The 16,756-nt window shown below is 45.7% G+C and overlaps 1 protein-coding gene across 1 annotated transcript in view; it reads left to right on the forward strand.

Annotated features, from left to right (window-relative positions):
• LOC137096601 (IgGFc-binding protein-like) overlaps positions 1-8,343 on the forward strand; it is a 154,383-nt gene extending 146,040 nt beyond the window's left edge. Inside the window, exons 82-85 of the mRNA XM_067466288.1 lie at positions 2,262-2,400; positions 6,013-6,144; positions 7,970-8,084; positions 8,229-8,343. Coding sequence (XP_067322389.1) covers positions 2,262-2,400; positions 6,013-6,144; positions 7,970-8,084; positions 8,229-8,343 — 501 coding nt within the window. The remainder of the gene's footprint in view (positions 1-2,261; positions 2,401-6,012; positions 6,145-7,969; positions 8,085-8,228) is intronic.
• The last annotated feature ends 8,413 nt before the right edge of the window (positions 8,344-16,756 follow it).

Genomic DNA, 16,756 nt, shown 5'->3' on the forward strand with positions numbered 1-16,756 from the left:
AAAAATGACAACAGTAAAAGGCTTCTGAACGCCACCTAGTGACCATTGCAGACATTTACACAAATCTATAGTGCAGAGTTTACAGTGAACTCTGCAGAAAATGCTTCATAGTTGCTTCCTAAAATGGAAAATCTGCCTTGCAAATGCTGATTTCTTATCAGTAAATGCCTGAATTTCATACCTGTTTTATATACCCGGGTCACATAAACCTTTCTCAGGCCAAAAGGGATTCCAAGTGGAGAAGTATAAGAAGCTCTGGTCTAGACTACCATCCTCAGGAGGTCTGGCAAGAAGAGGAGGGAGATTTTAAGGGAATTTCGCTGTTGGGTGAAGATGGTTGTCTTCCCATTGTTTGCTTTAAAGTGTAGAAGCATCCCAGCATCTCACAAATTGGTGGGGTCAACAGTCACAAAACTTTGCAGAGAGCTATATCTGACTCAGGTTATCCACCTGTGGGTTGCACGGCCCCTGCCCATTTTCCTCCAATACCTGGATTAATTAATTTATATACTAGCTGTTCCCTGCCACACGTTGCTGTGGCCCACATGGGTGTTCTGTGTGGGAGGTTTGGCCCAATTCTCTCGTTGGTGGGGTTCACAATGCTCTGTGATTGTTGGTGAACTATAAATCCCAGCAACTACAACTCCCAAATGTCGAGATTCCATTTTCCCCAAACTCCACCAGTGTTCACATTTAGGCATATTGAGTATTCGTGTAGAGTTTGGTCCAGATGCATCATTGTTTTGAGTCCACAGTGATCTCTGGATGTGGGTGAACTACAACTCCAAAAACAAAGGACACTGCCCACCAAACCCTTCCAGCATTTTCTTTTGGACATGGGAGAACTGTGTGCCAAGTTTGATTCAATTCCATCGTTGGTGGGGTTCAGAATGCTCCTTGATTGTAGGTGAACTATAAACCCAGCAACTACAACTCACAAATGACAAAATCAATTTTTTTTAGCGAAGGACATATATTGGGTTGTTAGGTGTATCGTGTCCAAATTTGGTGCCAATTGCCCCAGTGGTTTTTTAGTTCTGTGAATACCACAAACGAACATTACATTTTTATTTATATAGATTTATTTACAGTATTTATATTCCATCCTTCTCACTTCGCAGGGATCACAATATACATATGCATGGCAAACATTCAATGCCATAGACACACAACATATATAGACAGACACACAGAGGCTAATTAACTTTCCAGCTTCATGAGGGTATGCCCGAATTTTGGCCACCGAGGGAGTTGTCACTTCACCGTGACACCGATGGAGTACTTCCTCATTCTTTTGCACGCTGCTGGTGATTTTTATGGTGTTGTAAATTAGTTAAATTAGCCTCCCCGCATAAAGCGGTACCTAAATTTCCTACTTGACAGATGCAACTGTGTCTTTCAGGCTACAAAGATCAAAAGCAAGCTAGACAAATGGTTGGGAGCTTACTCCGACCTGGGCTGGCTTCGAACTCATGACCTTTTGATCAGTAGTGATTTTAATGCAGCTGACTCCTAACCAGCTACGCCACAACCCAGTCCGATTAAGCCCATGTTTTCCTTCCAATGATCCAACAGAAAACAAGGCATGTCAAAACACAAGGTGCTTTGAGGGGGAAAATGTCTCTCTCTCACCATTTAAGTGAGCAGCTCCTTTCAGTGTTGACCTTGGTTGGTTTAAGGGAGGTCCCTTGTGTTCCTCCTGACATCAGACACAGAAAGAGTTTGGCAAAGTTGGCTTTTTGACCATAAGTCCTGGAATCTGTTCTATTTTGGTAGCATAGTCCAGAAAAGGAATAGCTCTACACTCTGCTTCTAGTCAGGTTCCTCAGCTATTATCCCAGAATGTCATGGAAAGGATGGAATGGTGCATTGTCTTCCATCTTTGCTGTTATTTCTCCATATCCATGGATTCTGCATCCTCGGATTCCATCATTCATGGCTTGAAAAAGTTCTTCAAGGAATCCAAAAAACCTATATTTATTTTGCCATTGTATATAAGGGACCCCCATTTGACTCTGCCAATGTATCTGTGGGTCTTGAGCATCCATGGATTGTGATAGCCAGGGGGAGTCCTATCACCAAACCGCATTGGGCCCTAAGGCCTACAATGATCAAAGCAACTGAGCAGTGATCAAGGCAGATCTCAGGAAGGTCTTCTAGTATCTCTTGATGGGAGAGATTCCACCATGAACATGGATGGGGCCAAATGTCCTTGGAAGGGTACTCTCTTGGAAGTTTCCTCTTCCTTTCTTCTTCTCCAGGCTGCAGAAACGTTTATGACGGAGGACTGTGGCCAGACGTGCCTTTGCACCAACAGCTCCAGGGTCTCTTGCTCCCGGACGGCCTGTGCTCATGGCGAACTCTGCACTGTGGTCAACTTTGTCCGTGGCTGCTACACCGGTGAGGATTAGCTCAATGGTTGCCATGGGGTTGAAGGGAGGTGGGCCTCCATCCTCTTCCTCCTCCTCCTCAAGGCTGGACCAGTGGATCTGACAGACTCACCTCATAGAACAGAAAGAGATCAGAAGGGCTGCCCAATGCAACTCATTTTGGCCATGCATAGAATCAAAAAACAAAGGCAGATAGCCATCCAGCCTCAGCTTGAAAGCTTCCAAAGAAGGAAGGAGACCCATTGGACTCCCAAGCAGCGGCAAATTCCACTGACCTTCAGGAAGTGCTTCCTAATCTTGAGTGGAATTTCTTTTCTTGTTATTTGATTCCATGGAGTCCATGTCTCGGGACCTTATCGAACGAGGATATCTTTGAGACTCTTTGAACATGATTCTGCACAGGTCCAATCACATGGCATTGGCTTCAGTCATTCAGACCCTTGGGATGTGCAGTCTTCAGGGTGAAGATCCAAAAGGCTTCACGCTGTAGTAATTTAATGCCAAAATCCAAATTGGAGGGGGGTGTGACAACCTCCAAAACAAGCACCCGGAGTGAATCTGCATCATGATTTAAATCCACAAAATGTTTATAGAAAGTGGAATCAACGGAGCGATTTCTAATTTTGCTCTTATGCTCTATGATCCTTTGTTTGATCTGTCTACTTGTTTGGCCTATGTACATAAGCGAGCATGGGCAAAAAACAATGTAGACCACTCCCTTGGTGGTACAAGTAGCAAAATGTTTTATTGGGTAAGAAGCCTTAGTGTCAGGATTCTGAAATGTCTTTGTCTGAATGAATTGTGCACATATCGAACAGTGATGGCAAGCAAAATTCCCTACCAAATTGTGTTTAACCTTAGAGGTTCGAAAACAATGATCTATATCAGAATGTACCAGCATATCCTTGATGTTCTGTGTTCTCTTGTGAGCAATCTCATATCAGTGTTTCTTATAAATCAGAGTACATAGCCCTTTAACACATTCTTGGCTTGATTGGCTTCAGTCAATCAGCAATCTGTTGGAATCTGTCTGCAACGTGTCAAAGAAACAGATTAATTGCACACAGGAGTCTAATTGTGTGTTTTGATTTAATATACAGTAGTTCTGAGGTCCTGTTTTTACGTGTGGTTGTAAAATTACACAATAAAGGGCAGCCTTTGGAGAGATTGTGGGTAGAATTGGAGGGGGGGGAGTACTGTGAGTTTTAAAGGCCATTTTAAATGGATTTATTATATTTTAATCTCTTTTACCACACTGCACATGCATTGTAATGTATTTTTATTCTTTGGCTTTTTAAATCTCTTCCGTTGTATTTTTCAGTGTTTTGATAAGTGATGGTCACTTGTTGGTCTGTTAGGTGTCTTGTGTCCAATTTTGGTGTCACTTCGTCCAGTGGTTTTGGAGTTCTGTTAATCCCACAAACGAACATGACATTTGTATTTATATAGACTAGCTGTACCCACCACGCATTGCTGTGGCCAACCTTCCCTCCCTCTTTCTCTCCTTCCTTCCCCCTTTCCTTCCTTTCCTCTTTTTCTTTCCCTATTTCTCTTCTTTCTTCCATCTCTACCTGTTTCTTTCCTCCCTTCCTTTGCTCTTTGGTTACAACCTTCCTTCTCTCCTTCCTTCCTTCCTTCCTTCCTTCCTTCCTTCCTTCCTTCCTTCCTTCCTTATCTTTTGTTCCTTTTCTCCTTCCTTCCCTCTCTTTTTCCTTTCACTTTTTATTTCCTTCTCTCCTTCCTTGCTTCTCTACCTTCCTTTCTTTCCTGCCTTCTTTCCCTCCCTCCTTCTCTCCTTCCTTCCTTCTTTCCTTCCTTCCTACCTTCCCTATCCTTTGTTCCTTTTCTCCTTCCTTCCCTCTCTTTTCCTTTCACTTTTTTATTTCCTTCTCTCCTTCCTTGCTTCTCTACCTTTCTTTCTTTCCTTCCTTCTTTCCCTCCCTCCTTCTCTCCTTCCTTCCTTCCTTTCCTATATTTTGTTCCTTCTCTCCTTCCTTCCCTCTCTTTTTCCTTTCACTTTTTTATTTCCTTCTCTTCTTCCTTGCTTCTCTACCTTTCTTTCTTTCCTTCCTTCTTTCCCTCCCTCCTTCTCTCCTTCCCTCCTTCCTTCCTTCCTTCCTTCCTTCCTTCTTTCCCTCCTTTCTTCCTTCCTTCTCTCTTTCCCTCCTTCTCTCGTTACTTCTTGATTGTCCCATTTAATATTGTATTTATATCTTACATAGAAAGAAGGAAAGGAAGGAGGGACAGGAAGGAAAAAGAAAGGGAGGGAAGGAAGGAGGGAAAGAAGGGAAGGAAGGAAAAGAAAGAAGGAGGGACAGGAAGGAGAATGAAGGAAGAAGCAAGGAGGGAAAGGAAGGAGGGAGGGAAGGAAATGAAGGGGAAGGAAATAAAGAAAGGGAAAGAAGGAGTAAAGGGAGGGAGGGAGGGAGGGAGGGAGGAAAAGAAGAAAAGGAAGGAGGGACAGGAAGGAAGGAAAAAGAAAGGGAGGGAAGGAAGGAGGGATAGAAGGAAAGGAAGGAAAAGAAAAAGGAGGGACAGGAAGGAAGGAGAATGAAGGAAGAAGCAAGGAGGGAAAGGAAGGAGGGAGGGAAGGAAATGAAGGGGAAGGAAATAAAGAAAGGGAAAGAAGGAGTAAAGGGAGGGAGGGAGAGAGGGAGGGAGGAAAAGAAGAAAAGGAAGGAGGGACAGGAAGGAAGGAAAAAGAGGGAGGGAAGGAAGGAGGGAAAGAAGGGAAGGAAGGAAAAGAAAAAAGGAGGGACAGGAAGGAAGGAAGGAAGGAAGGAAGGAAGGAAGGAAGGAAGGAAGGAAGGAAGGAAGGAAGGGGAATGAAGGAAGAAGGAAGGAAGGAGGGAAAGGAAGGAGGGAAGGAAATGAAGGGGAAGGAAATAAAGAAAGGGAAAGAAGGAGGAAAGGGAGGGAGGGAGGAAGGAAAAGAAGGAAAGGAAGGAGGGAAGGAAGGAAGGAAGGAAGGAAGGAAGGAAGGAAGGAAGGAAGGAAGGGGAATGTAGGAAGGAGGGAAAGGAAGGAGGGAGGGAAGGAACGAAATGAAGGGGAAGGAAATAAAGAAAGGGAAAGAAGGAGGAAAGGAAGGGAGGGAGGGAGGAAAAGAAGGAGGGACAGGAAGGAAGGGAAGGAGGGAAAGAAGGAAAGGAAGGAGAAGGGAGGAAGAAAAGGAAGGAAAGGGAAGAAGGAAGGAAAGAGAGGGAGGAAGGGCGGAAAAGAAGGAAAGGAAGGAGTTTTGGACTGCAACTTCCACAATTCCTAACAGCTGATAGGAGGGGGCGTGGCCATGGGTCTCTTTGTGGGCATGCAGTTTCTCCTTTGTGAACATGCAGTTTAGAAGTCCTTTCTACTTTTTGTTTTTGTTGGGTTGTTCGGTGTCTAGTGTCCAAATTTTGTGTCAATTCCCCCCAGTGGTTTTTGAGTTCTGTTAATCCCACAAATGAACATTACATGTTCATGTATATAGGTTGGGAGTACATCCCAATGTGATAAGCTTCCTCGTCTCCAGAGCAGCAGAGCTTCCTTCCAGAGAGGGGAAAGGGTGGGTGGGCGAGGGTCCCACTCTCTCTGCCGCCAAATCCTTTGGATCCCTGGCAAACCTTCTCTCCTTTCCTCCCAGACGGCCCTTGCCTCTCAAGCCCTTGTTTGAACGGCGGCGTCTGCGCAGAGGACAGCAGTCCCAAGGGATTTCATTGCAGATGCTCCCAGGCCTATCATGGAAACTACTGTGAGATTGAGACAAATGTCATAGGTAAGCATCCCCACACTGAATGGCCATCATGGACAGGCGCATGAATCATAGAATCATAGAATCCTAGAGTTGGAAGAGACCTCATGGGCCATCCAGTCCAACCCCCTGCCAAGAAGCAGGAATATTGCATTCAAATCACCCCTGACATGGGCTGCAAACTCTCCAGCTGTCCCAGTTCTGTTGAGATGGCTCTCATTAACCTTCTGCTTTTTTCATAGAATCATAGAATCAAAGAGTTGGAAGAGACCTCATGGGCCATCCAGTCCAACCCCATTCTGCCAAGAAGCAGGGATATTGCATTCAAATCACCCCTGACAAATGGCCATCCAGCCTCTTCCTTATAGCTTCCAAAGAAGGAGCCTCCACCACACTCTGGGGCAGAGAGTTCCACTGCTGAACGGCTCTCACAGTCAGGAAGTTCTTCCTCATGTTCAGATGGAATCTCCTCTCTTGTAGTTTGAAGCCATTGTTCCATTGCGTCCTAGTCTCCAAGGAAGCAGAAAACAAGCTTGCTCCCTCCTCCTCCTCCCTGTGGCTTCCTCTCACATATTTATACATGGCTATCATATCTCCTCTCAGCCTTCTCTTCTTCAGGCTAAACATGCCCAGTTCCCTAAGCCGCTCCTCATAGGGCTTGTTCTCCAGACCCTTGATCCTTTGAGTCGCCCTCCTCTGGACACATTCCAGCTTGTCAATATCTCTCTTCAATTGTGGCGCCCAGAACTGGACACAATATTCCAGGTGTGGTCTAACCAAAGCAGAATAGAGGGGTTCTGGACATGGACAGGCGCATGGACTGCAAACTCTCCAGCTGTCCCAGTTCTGCTGAGATGGCTCTCATTAACCTTCTGCTTTTTTCATAGAATCATAGAATCAAAGAGTTGGACAAGACCTCCTGGGTCATCCAGTCCAGCCCCATTCTGCCAAGAAGCAGGAATATTGCATTCAAATCACCCCTGACAGATGGCCATCCAGCCTCTGTTTCAAAGCTTCCAAAGAAGGAGCCTCCACCACACTCCGGGGAAGGCAGAGAGTTCCACTGTTGAACGCCTCTCACAGTCAGGAAGTTCTTCCTCATGTTCAGATGGAATCTCCTCCCTTGTAGTTTGAAGCCATTGTTGGTAGATGGCATATCTTCTGTATCTCCAAAACTAGAGCACATAGGGGAAAACTGGTGCTGTTTTTGGAATCAGGAGGTCAGACTATCTCCAGAAACAGGTCTAACACTTGAGACACCAGAATATGTGTTTGGCCAGTGTTATCAATGACATGCTTTCAGTAGTTTTATTTCCACAGACAATGCAATGCTATTCAATGTGAGCAATGTTGGCTCCTGGAAGTGTCTGATACACAAGTGGGGACCACAAAGGGCATCTAGTCCAGCCTGTTGCCATGCAGGGCCTTTCGCCATGGGGTTGTGATTTCTAGTCCATTGGATTTAAGGAAAACTCCACAAATGCAACCCTTGGCTGGTGCTTTACCTTTTGCCATGGGCTTCAATGTGCCTCTCATTTCCGTGGTGTTGCCAAAAGAAGTCCCTCTCAGTTCACAGGAAGCCTTCGACTTCACTACCTGGCTAAGATGGGATAGATCCAGATTCCAAAGAGTTCAGTTCAGTTTAGTTAGGCGATCCCTCGTAGTCCGAGGATGATGGTCCTCCAAGTTCGGTGTCCTGGGGGTGGGTTCGTAGGTGGCTGTGGAGCCCTATTCTTGACTCCAAGAATAGGGCTCCACAGCCACCTTCCAAAGAAAGGAGACACATGCAAAGCCAGTCATTTCTCCTCAGGGACCACCTGATCTCCCCTCTTTGCCTTCCTTGTTTTAGAAAAACAAACAGAAGATTATTCCCGGATGGCCCTTTACATCACTCTCGGGGTCTCATGCGGTGCTGTCCTTCTCACCTTGATCACGGCCATCGCGCTCTGCTCCTGCCTTCCCAGGTGAGTTCCTTTCCTCCAGGTGAGCCACCTTGCAGGCTAAGATCAAAGGGGGTGGACACCTTCAGAGCAGCTGCTCCCAAAGCAGGAGAGCAAGAGGTCTCCGTCCAGGTCTCTGATGTGGACCTTCTCTTCCCTTTTGAACAGAAAACGCACAAGGAACTCCAGAGAAGCCCAATCTCCGCATCCTTCCAGAGCCTCCTCCTCGGCTGCCCGGAGAGACTTCATCCATGTCTCCAACGTGGCCTTTGAACAGGACTAACATCTATTATTTCTGGCAATACCCTCTTGAGTGTGGCCGAGTCCATCATTTCCTCCTCTCGACCTTCCCATTTCAAAATAAACCAAAGCTATTTTTCTGAAGACTGTAGTCGAATCCCATGTTCTACAAACGAATATTTCAGTCTAACATAAACGATGCGCACAGGGATTGTTCTCAGTTGCACCAACATAAATACCAAATGGGACACAGAATAATAGAATCACGGAGTCTGACGGAATCCCCGGAGGTCATCCAGTCCACCCCATTCTGCCAGGCAAGAAGATGCCATTCCAGCCCTCCCGACAGACAACTATCCAACCTCAGCTTCAGAGCATTGCAAAAAGAGGTATCCATCACCTTCCTCTACATCTGAGTATGTTTTGTGCACAGCAGAACTCAAAAATCTTGTGAACTCAAAATCTGAAGCAACTATCTCAACTGTTGAACTGAATGTGAAGATAAAACAGTTCAAATTTGGATATCAGCAGCCATTGTTTATCAGCAGCCAAAGTCAGTTCTTGTGTCACAAAAATTTAATGTGCAGATTTTATAAATGTGGATTTAATATGATGTGTGGGAATGAATGGAAGGATGTATGGAGCTAATAATTTTGGAAACACTAGTAAAAGCCCCAGGCCTGCAATGACTAACTACCTGCTTGCTGAACTATAATTAAAAGCCACTAATGAGAAATGAATCATAGAATCATAGAATCCAAGAGTTGGAAGAGACGTGGGTCTCCTTTGTGGAGAGAAAAAGCAAGGTATAAATAAACATAATAAATCCTCAAAAGGTGCCTTGTCCACAGATGCAGACAAAATATTAGGAGAAAATGTTGCTAGAAACATGGTCATATACCACAGCAACCACACAACACCCCAGTGATTCCCACAATACATTAAACATAATTAATACCAGAAAAAGGAGGAGGAAAGGGAGGAGGAGGAAGAGGTTTCCCCATAGAATCATAGAATCAAAGAGTTGGAAGAGATCTCCTGGGCCATCATCCAGTCCAACCCCATTCTGCCAAGAAGCAGGAATATTGCATTCAAAGCACCCCTGACAGATGGCCATCCAGCCTCTGTTTCAAAGCCTCCAAAGAAGGAGCCTCCACCACACTCCGGGGCAGAGAGTTCCACTGCTGAACGGCTCTCACAGTCAGGAAGTTCTTCCTCATGTTCAGATGGAATCTCCTCTCTTGTAGTTTGAAGCCATTGTTCCGCGTCCTAGTCTCCAAGGAAGCAGAAAGGAAGCTTGTTCCCTCCTGTGAGAGCCGTTCAGCATTGGAACTCTCTGCCCCGGAGTGTGGTGGAGGCTCCTTCTTTGGAAGATTTTTAAACAGAGGCTGGATGGCCATCTGTCAGGGGTGATTTGAATGCAATATTCCTGCTTCTTGGCAGGGGGTTCGACTGGATGGCCCATGAGGTCTCTTCCAACTCTTGGATTCTATGATTCTATGATTCCTCCCTGTGGCTTCCTCTCACATATTTATACATGGCTATCATATCTCCTCTCAGCCTTCTCTTCTTCATGCTAAACATGCCCAGCTCCTTAAGCCGCTCCTCATAGGGCTTGTTCTCCAGACCCTTGATCATTTTTGTCGCCCTCCAGCTTGTCAATATCTCTCTTGAATTGTGGTGCCCAGAATTGGACACAATATTCCAGGTGTGGTCTAACCAAAGCAGAAAAGAGCATGGGGAGCATTACTTCTCTAGTAAACTCTGATAAGAACTGGGATAGTGATAACAGAAATGTTTGCAACATTCCTAATATTAAGAAGGAAGTCAGCACAAGCCTTGTGTTTGTCAACACCAATCAAGAATATTCAACATCTGGCCAGGAAACTGAGATGGATTCAAAATGTAAAAAGGCTATCATTAATTTACAACTTTGGGACAACATCGGCAGAATATTCCTATAAAAGAGTCAGTCTAATAATGCTCAAAGTGTGGCAGACCTGAGGAATCTATTCCACCCGCTATGCTCTGCTCAATAAGGGAAGGAGAGAGATAGTGTGCCTGCTATCACTGTCCCAGTTCTTCTCAGAGTTTACTTTTCATTCCTCATTAGCAACTTTTAATTATAGTCCAGCAAGCAGGTATTAGTCATTTGCACAGGAGCAGTCTGGTCACTTTGGGCCTTCTTTCTCAAGGGAAGAGGAAAAAGTACACTTTTGGAGTCTTGGATTTTGTGCAGGGAGTCAGGTTCCGCTGTATGGAAAACAGAGATCTGGTCCTTGGCATTGATCTTAGGGAAGAAATTTTGGCATTTCGGCGTTTTGAAGTTTTGGCGTTATGGAACTCTGCCTTGACAGGCTGCAGGAAAGCAGGGTCTGGCCTAACAGGTGCTTCTCCAAGGACGGAGAATATTTGGGAGCATGAGGATGAATGCATGTACTTATGGTGTAAATGTTGAGTGAAAATGTAATTCCCGTTTGTCTGATTGTTAGTCCACTGTAACTGTAAGTTGTTGTACATCCAGTGTAGTTGCATAGAATCTGTATGTCTAAATGTTTTTTCTGTAATCTGATGTCCCCCCTCACACTGGAAACTGCAATAAAAAGAACCTATGCTTTAAAGTTATTGAAAAGTTATTCATGACACCTGGTCACATTTCTGTGTGTCCCCCTCCCCTTCACACAACCACTGACCAGCAGTGAAGGTGAGCAGAGACAGTTTTCACCTGACCCTGAGTATCCAAAGCAAGCAAGGCATTCTTTCTCTGCAACGATTGAATTCCAGGCTGGATCAGTAAGACAATCGAATCCAAATCAAGGTAAGCTCCAGTCCAGCACTATTCTGCATTGGTCTGGTCTCAGTTACGTAGAATAATCCTGTGGCCTGTTCTGGGCATAGCAACTCAAAAAGAAATGGACAAGATGGGAGGTGTCCGGAGAAAGAAGGCCAGAATGATCCAAGGCCTGGAAACCATGAATCCCTCAGAGGAGCAGCTGGGGGAGCTGGGTCTTGGAGAAAGGAAGGTGGAGAGAAGCAGACACGAGGGCCATGTTTACATATCAGAAAGGAGTCCACATTGAGAAGAAGCAAGACTGGAACACAATCATCATCATCATCATTATATTTATTTATATCCCACCACTATCTTCCCAGCGGGGACTCAAAGCGACTTACATGGGCCAAGCCTAGACTCATCTTGCAGCAAAATAAAACCAAGACATAAACATCAAACAACATCAACAAAATTACATAGGGGGGGGGGGGGAGGGTATAAACACAATCATAAAATAAAATAGCATTCCAATAAGCACAATCACAATAACAATGGGCGAGCCACATGTACAGGATAAAACGATTAAAAGACTCCTATGAGATAAAAATAGGAGCAGGTTATTTGCAAAGAACTCACAAAAAACTTTCCAATTTGGAGGGCATGTACTCCAGTAGCGAAAGCATAGAGGGGAGCAATAGTGTGATGACGTGCACCTACTCGCCAAAGGCGCAGCGGAGGAGCCAGGTTTTAAGGTTCTTTTTGAATGTTTCTAGTGAATTGGCTTTCCTGATCTCTCCAGGTAATGAGTTCCAGAGTTGGGGAGCCACAGCGGAGAAGGCTCTCTCCCTTGTACCCACAAGATGAGCTTGTGAGATTGGTAAGGGTGAAAGGAGGGCCTCCCCCGAAGATCGAAGGGCCCAGGTTGGTTCATGGACAGAGATACCGTCACAATGGAGCAATGGAGTCAAACTGCAGGAAAAGAGATCCTGCCTAAACATTATGCTGTGGAATTGTGTGAGAGAGTGTTGAGTATGACACGTAGAGATTCCTGGAGAGTCCTTCCCAGTCCCGGTTGTGATGATTCCACCAGAAACTAAACTGGGAGCTTCCTTCTTGCAAAGCAGGAACCCACCAAGGGCCAAAACATTGAGGACAGAAGGGAGGGATAGGGAGAGCAGGGCCCCAATCCTATCATAGAATCCTACAGTTGAGAGAGACCCAAAGGGCCATCCAGTCCAACACCCTTCTGCCATGCAGGAAAAGCACAATCAAAGCCTCTATTTGAAAGCCTCCAAAGAAGAATCCTCCACTAGACTTCCAGGCAGTATGCTCCACTTCTGTTACCATCAGGAAGTTCCTACTGTCTGGGTGGAATATTTTTCTGCAACTTGAATCCTCCCAGAACTTCCACGAGGGAGGCATGAGGGAGTTTTTCTCGGGGCGGATTCACACTTGGAGGTGTCCTTCGGGGAATTCCCTGCCTGGAAAGCGCTCGGCTTCCTTTGCTGGGGAGGTTGTAAACACTGCCATTCCTGTTGGGCCAGTTGTTAGACGTCGGCACCTTTGATTCATTGCTGGACCCACAAGCCAGGAAAAACACAGCACATGCTTGGCTTTGTTGGGAGGCAGGACTGGTAACTTTCCAACACAGTGCTGCTGATCTGAAAGGATAAGTGTCTGAGCTCTCCTTTTATTTCCACCATCTTCTTTGGATTGTGCTGCAGGGCAGGAAGGAGCAAGGTCTCTTGCCTGCTCAAGGTCTTGCAAGTTGCTGAGTAAGAAACATAAGGGTGAGGCCAGAAAGCAAGATGCTACCTTTGATGCGTTCTCCTTCAGTCTTGCAGTGCCAATCTCTGCTTAAGGTTCAGGCAAGGCCCCACCCGAAGCTCCGAAAACAAGCCAACGTGACTCACACTTTTGGGAGTGGGGTGAGCCCACACATCTTCCTTGGGTTTTGCATAGAGGTGAAACTAGCAGAAGGGAAGCGGATTTCTCCTTGGTTTGCTTGCCTGAAGGCTTCAAGCCAGATGTGGGCTGAGGAGACCTCAAGGGAGGAGAAACCCATTCTCTATGATCCATGGGCCAGGTGCCTACTGGGCAACCCTTCATAGAATCCTAGAGTTGGAAGAGACCCCGTGGGCCATCCAGTCCAACCCTATTCAGCCAAGAAGCAAGAGATACAGAATGGGGGACAATGCCTGGCTCGAGAGCAGTATGTGTGAAAAAGATCTTGCAGTCCTCGTGCACAACAAGTTAAACATGAGCCAGGAATGTGATGTGGCGGCAAAAAAAGCCAATGGGATTTTGGCCTGCATCAAGTGGAGCCTAGTGTCTAGATCTAGGGAAGTGATGCTACCCATGCTCTATTCTGCTTTGGTTAGACCACACCTGGAATATTGTTTCCAATTCTGGGCACCACAATTCAAGAGAGATATTGACAAGCTGGAATGTGTCCAGAGGAGGGCGACTCAAATGATCAAGGGTCTGGAGAACAAGCCCTATGAGGAGCGGCTTAAGGAGCTGGGCATGCTTAGCCTGAAGAAGAGAAGGCTGAGAGGAGACATGATAGCCATGTATCAATATGTGAGAGGAAGCCACAGGGAGGAGGGAGCAAGCTTGTTTTCTGCTTCCCTGGAGACTAGGACACAATGGAACAATGGCTTCAAACTACAAGAGAGGAGATTCCATCTGAACATGAGGAAGAACTTCCTGGTTGTGAGAGCCGTTCAGCAGTGGAACTCTCTGCCCCGGAGTGTGGTGGAGGCTCCTTCTTTGGAAGCTTTGAAACAGAGGCTGGATGGCCATCTGTCAGGGGTGCTTTGAATACAATATTCCTGTTTCTTGGCAGAATGGAGTTGGACTGGATGGCCCATGAGTTCTCTTCCAACTCTTTGATTCTATGATTCTGTAAGAGAATTGCATTCATAGCACCCCTGACATGACCATCTGGAACACGGTCTTCTAGAGTGGAGTTTCACTGGGATTCCCAAATTTTCAAATGGGACCAAATTGGGAGGGACAGAAAATGCCCGAGAGGACAGGATCAGGATCGAAACTGACCTGGACAGATAAGAAAGCGGATGGGCCAAGACCAACACAATGCATTTCAACAAGAAACAATGTACGGTACTATTCTTAGGAAATAAACATGAAATGCAGAGATAAAAGATGGGCAATACCTGGCTTGAAAACCATCCATGGGAAAGGGATTGGGGCATCTTAGTAGACCACAAGCTGAACCTGAGTCAAGGGTGATGCGGAAGCCAAAAAAGCCAATGCAATTCTAGGCTGCAAGAAGGGAAATCTACTGCCTAGATCAAGGGAAGTTAGAGTACCTCTCTATTCTGCACTAGTCAGACCTCTATATCTGGAACACTGTGCCCAATTCTGGGTTCTACAGTTAAAGAGGGATATGGACAAGTCCAGAGATTGGCAACTAAAACGATCTGTGTCATCACACCCAGACACTATAAAGTTAAAACTAAGATGTGCTTCTATCTTTATCTGGATGAACTGCGGGTGCCTTTCTTTAAAGCTCCAGATTCTCAGCAACTGAGGCCAGTCCAGAATTGAACATCAACAGAACATTTATTTTACAAAGTTCTTGGCAGACTTGGCACAGCTTGATGAAGTTACAAACACAAACAATCAATTTGGGAAACCATATAGATGTTCTTTCTTTCCTTTTTCCTTCAGTTACCAAGTTAACTTATCCTCAAAGGTAGAAAAATCCTGGGATCTTTTACCCTAACCCTGAGCTGTTATCTTTCAGAAAGAGCAGGTCTTCCCCTATCTAAGCTCAAGATTAGTTTTGGAGATGAAGTCATGGAGCCTTTCTCAATGGCAGAGAAATCCAGAGATATTCCCTACTGTCTTTTAGAAAGAGCAGGTCTTTCTCTATCTGAGCTCAACGCCAGTTTCAAAGGCGAGAGAGTAACCTCGACCCTAATCTCAGTCTCAATTGTACTCACAATGGCTTGTTCAAGCTTGCCTAGCTGGCCACTAGCACACCTATGGGTTTTTTTCTATACTAAAGAAAGCAGGAGGGCTTTCCAAAATGGAGATCTCATCCCCAGGGAAAAGGGCAGTCTCTAGACCAAAGGAACACTTTTTAAACCAATAGCTGCAAAAAGGCTTGCAGGCTTGCTTCCAGCCTCTGTTAGTAATTAACTTTCAGGGTGCTGCAAAGACTGCAGCAACCCCAGGGAAAAAGCAAAGGGGTGCTATCTCAAGCAACTAAAGGGCAATGCAAACCAAGCTCCTGGAAGAAGGAACAAGATCAGAAAGGTCTGAAAACCATGAAATCCCTCTGGGGAGCAGCTTGGGGAGCTGGGGATGTTGAGAACTGAGAAGAGGAGGTTGAGAGAGGGGACAGGAGAGCCAGGGTTGAATATTTGGTGGAAAGGGAACAGCTTGTTTCCTGCTGCTCCAGAAACTAAGATACAATGAAGACATGGATTCAAACTGCAAGAAAAGAGATTCCAGCTAAACATTAAGAAGAGCTTCCTGACAGTAAGATTCGTTCAGCAGTGGAAGATGCTTCTGCCTGGGAGTCCGATGGAGGCTGAATGGCCATCTCTTGGAAGATGGACTGGATGCCCCCCAGGGTCCCTTCCAGCTCTAGGAAGGGTTCTAGGATTCTGCCCCCACCCCACTTGGTCCAGGGCTCCCTTGGAATCAGGTCCTTATGTTGCCCAAGATGGCAGTGAACAGTTCCTAAATTTATTGTCGAAGGCTTTCATGGCCGGAATCACTGGGTTGTTGTAGGTTTTTGGGCTTTATGGCCATGTTCTAGAGGCATTCATAGACTCATAGAATCATAGAATCAAAGAGTTGGAAGAGACCTCATGGGCCATCCAGTCCAACCCCATTCTGCCAAGAAGCAGGAATATTGCATTCAAATCACCCCTGACAGATGGCCATCCAGCCTCTGCTTAAAAGCTTCCAAAGAAGGAGCCTCCACCACACTCCGGGGCAGAGAGTTCCACTGCTGAACGGCTCTCACAGTCAGGAAGTTCTTCCTCATGTTCAGATGGAATCTCCTCTCTTGTAGTTTGAAGCCATTGTTCCATTGCGTCCTAGTCTCCAGGGAAGCAGAAAAAAGCTTGCTCCCTCCTCCTCCCTGTGGCTTCCTCTCACTTTATACATGGCTATCATATCTCCTCTCAGCCTTCTCTTCTTCAGGCTAAACATGCCCAGCTCCTTAAGCCGCTCCTCATAGGGCTTGTTCTCCAGACCCTTGATCATTTTAGTCGCCCTCCTCTGGACACATTCCAGCTTAGAGTCAATATCTCTCTTGAATTGTGGTGCCCAGAATTGGACACAATATTCCAGATGTGGTCTAACCAAAGCAGAATAGAGTTTTGCCTGCATCTATGGCAACCATCCTCAGAGGTAGTGAGGTCTGTTGGAACTAGGAAAAAGGGTTTATATATCTGTGGAATGACCAGGGTGGGACAAAGGACTCTTGTCTGCCGGAGCTAGGTGTGAATGTTTCAATTGACCACCTTGATTAGCATTTACTAGCCTGGAAGTGCCTGGAGCAATCTTTTGTTGAGAGGTGATTAGATATCCCTGATTGTTTTGCTATTTTAATTTTAGAGTTTTTTAATACTGGTAGCCAGATTTTGTTCATTTTCATGGTCTCTTCCTTTCTGTTGAAATTGTCCACATGCTTGTGTAG

This window comes from Anolis sagrei, chromosome 3, assembly GCF_037176765.1.
Source record: "Anolis sagrei isolate rAnoSag1 chromosome 3, rAnoSag1.mat, whole genome shotgun sequence".
NCBI lineage: Eukaryota > Metazoa > Chordata > Lepidosauria > Squamata > Dactyloidae > Anolis > Anolis sagrei.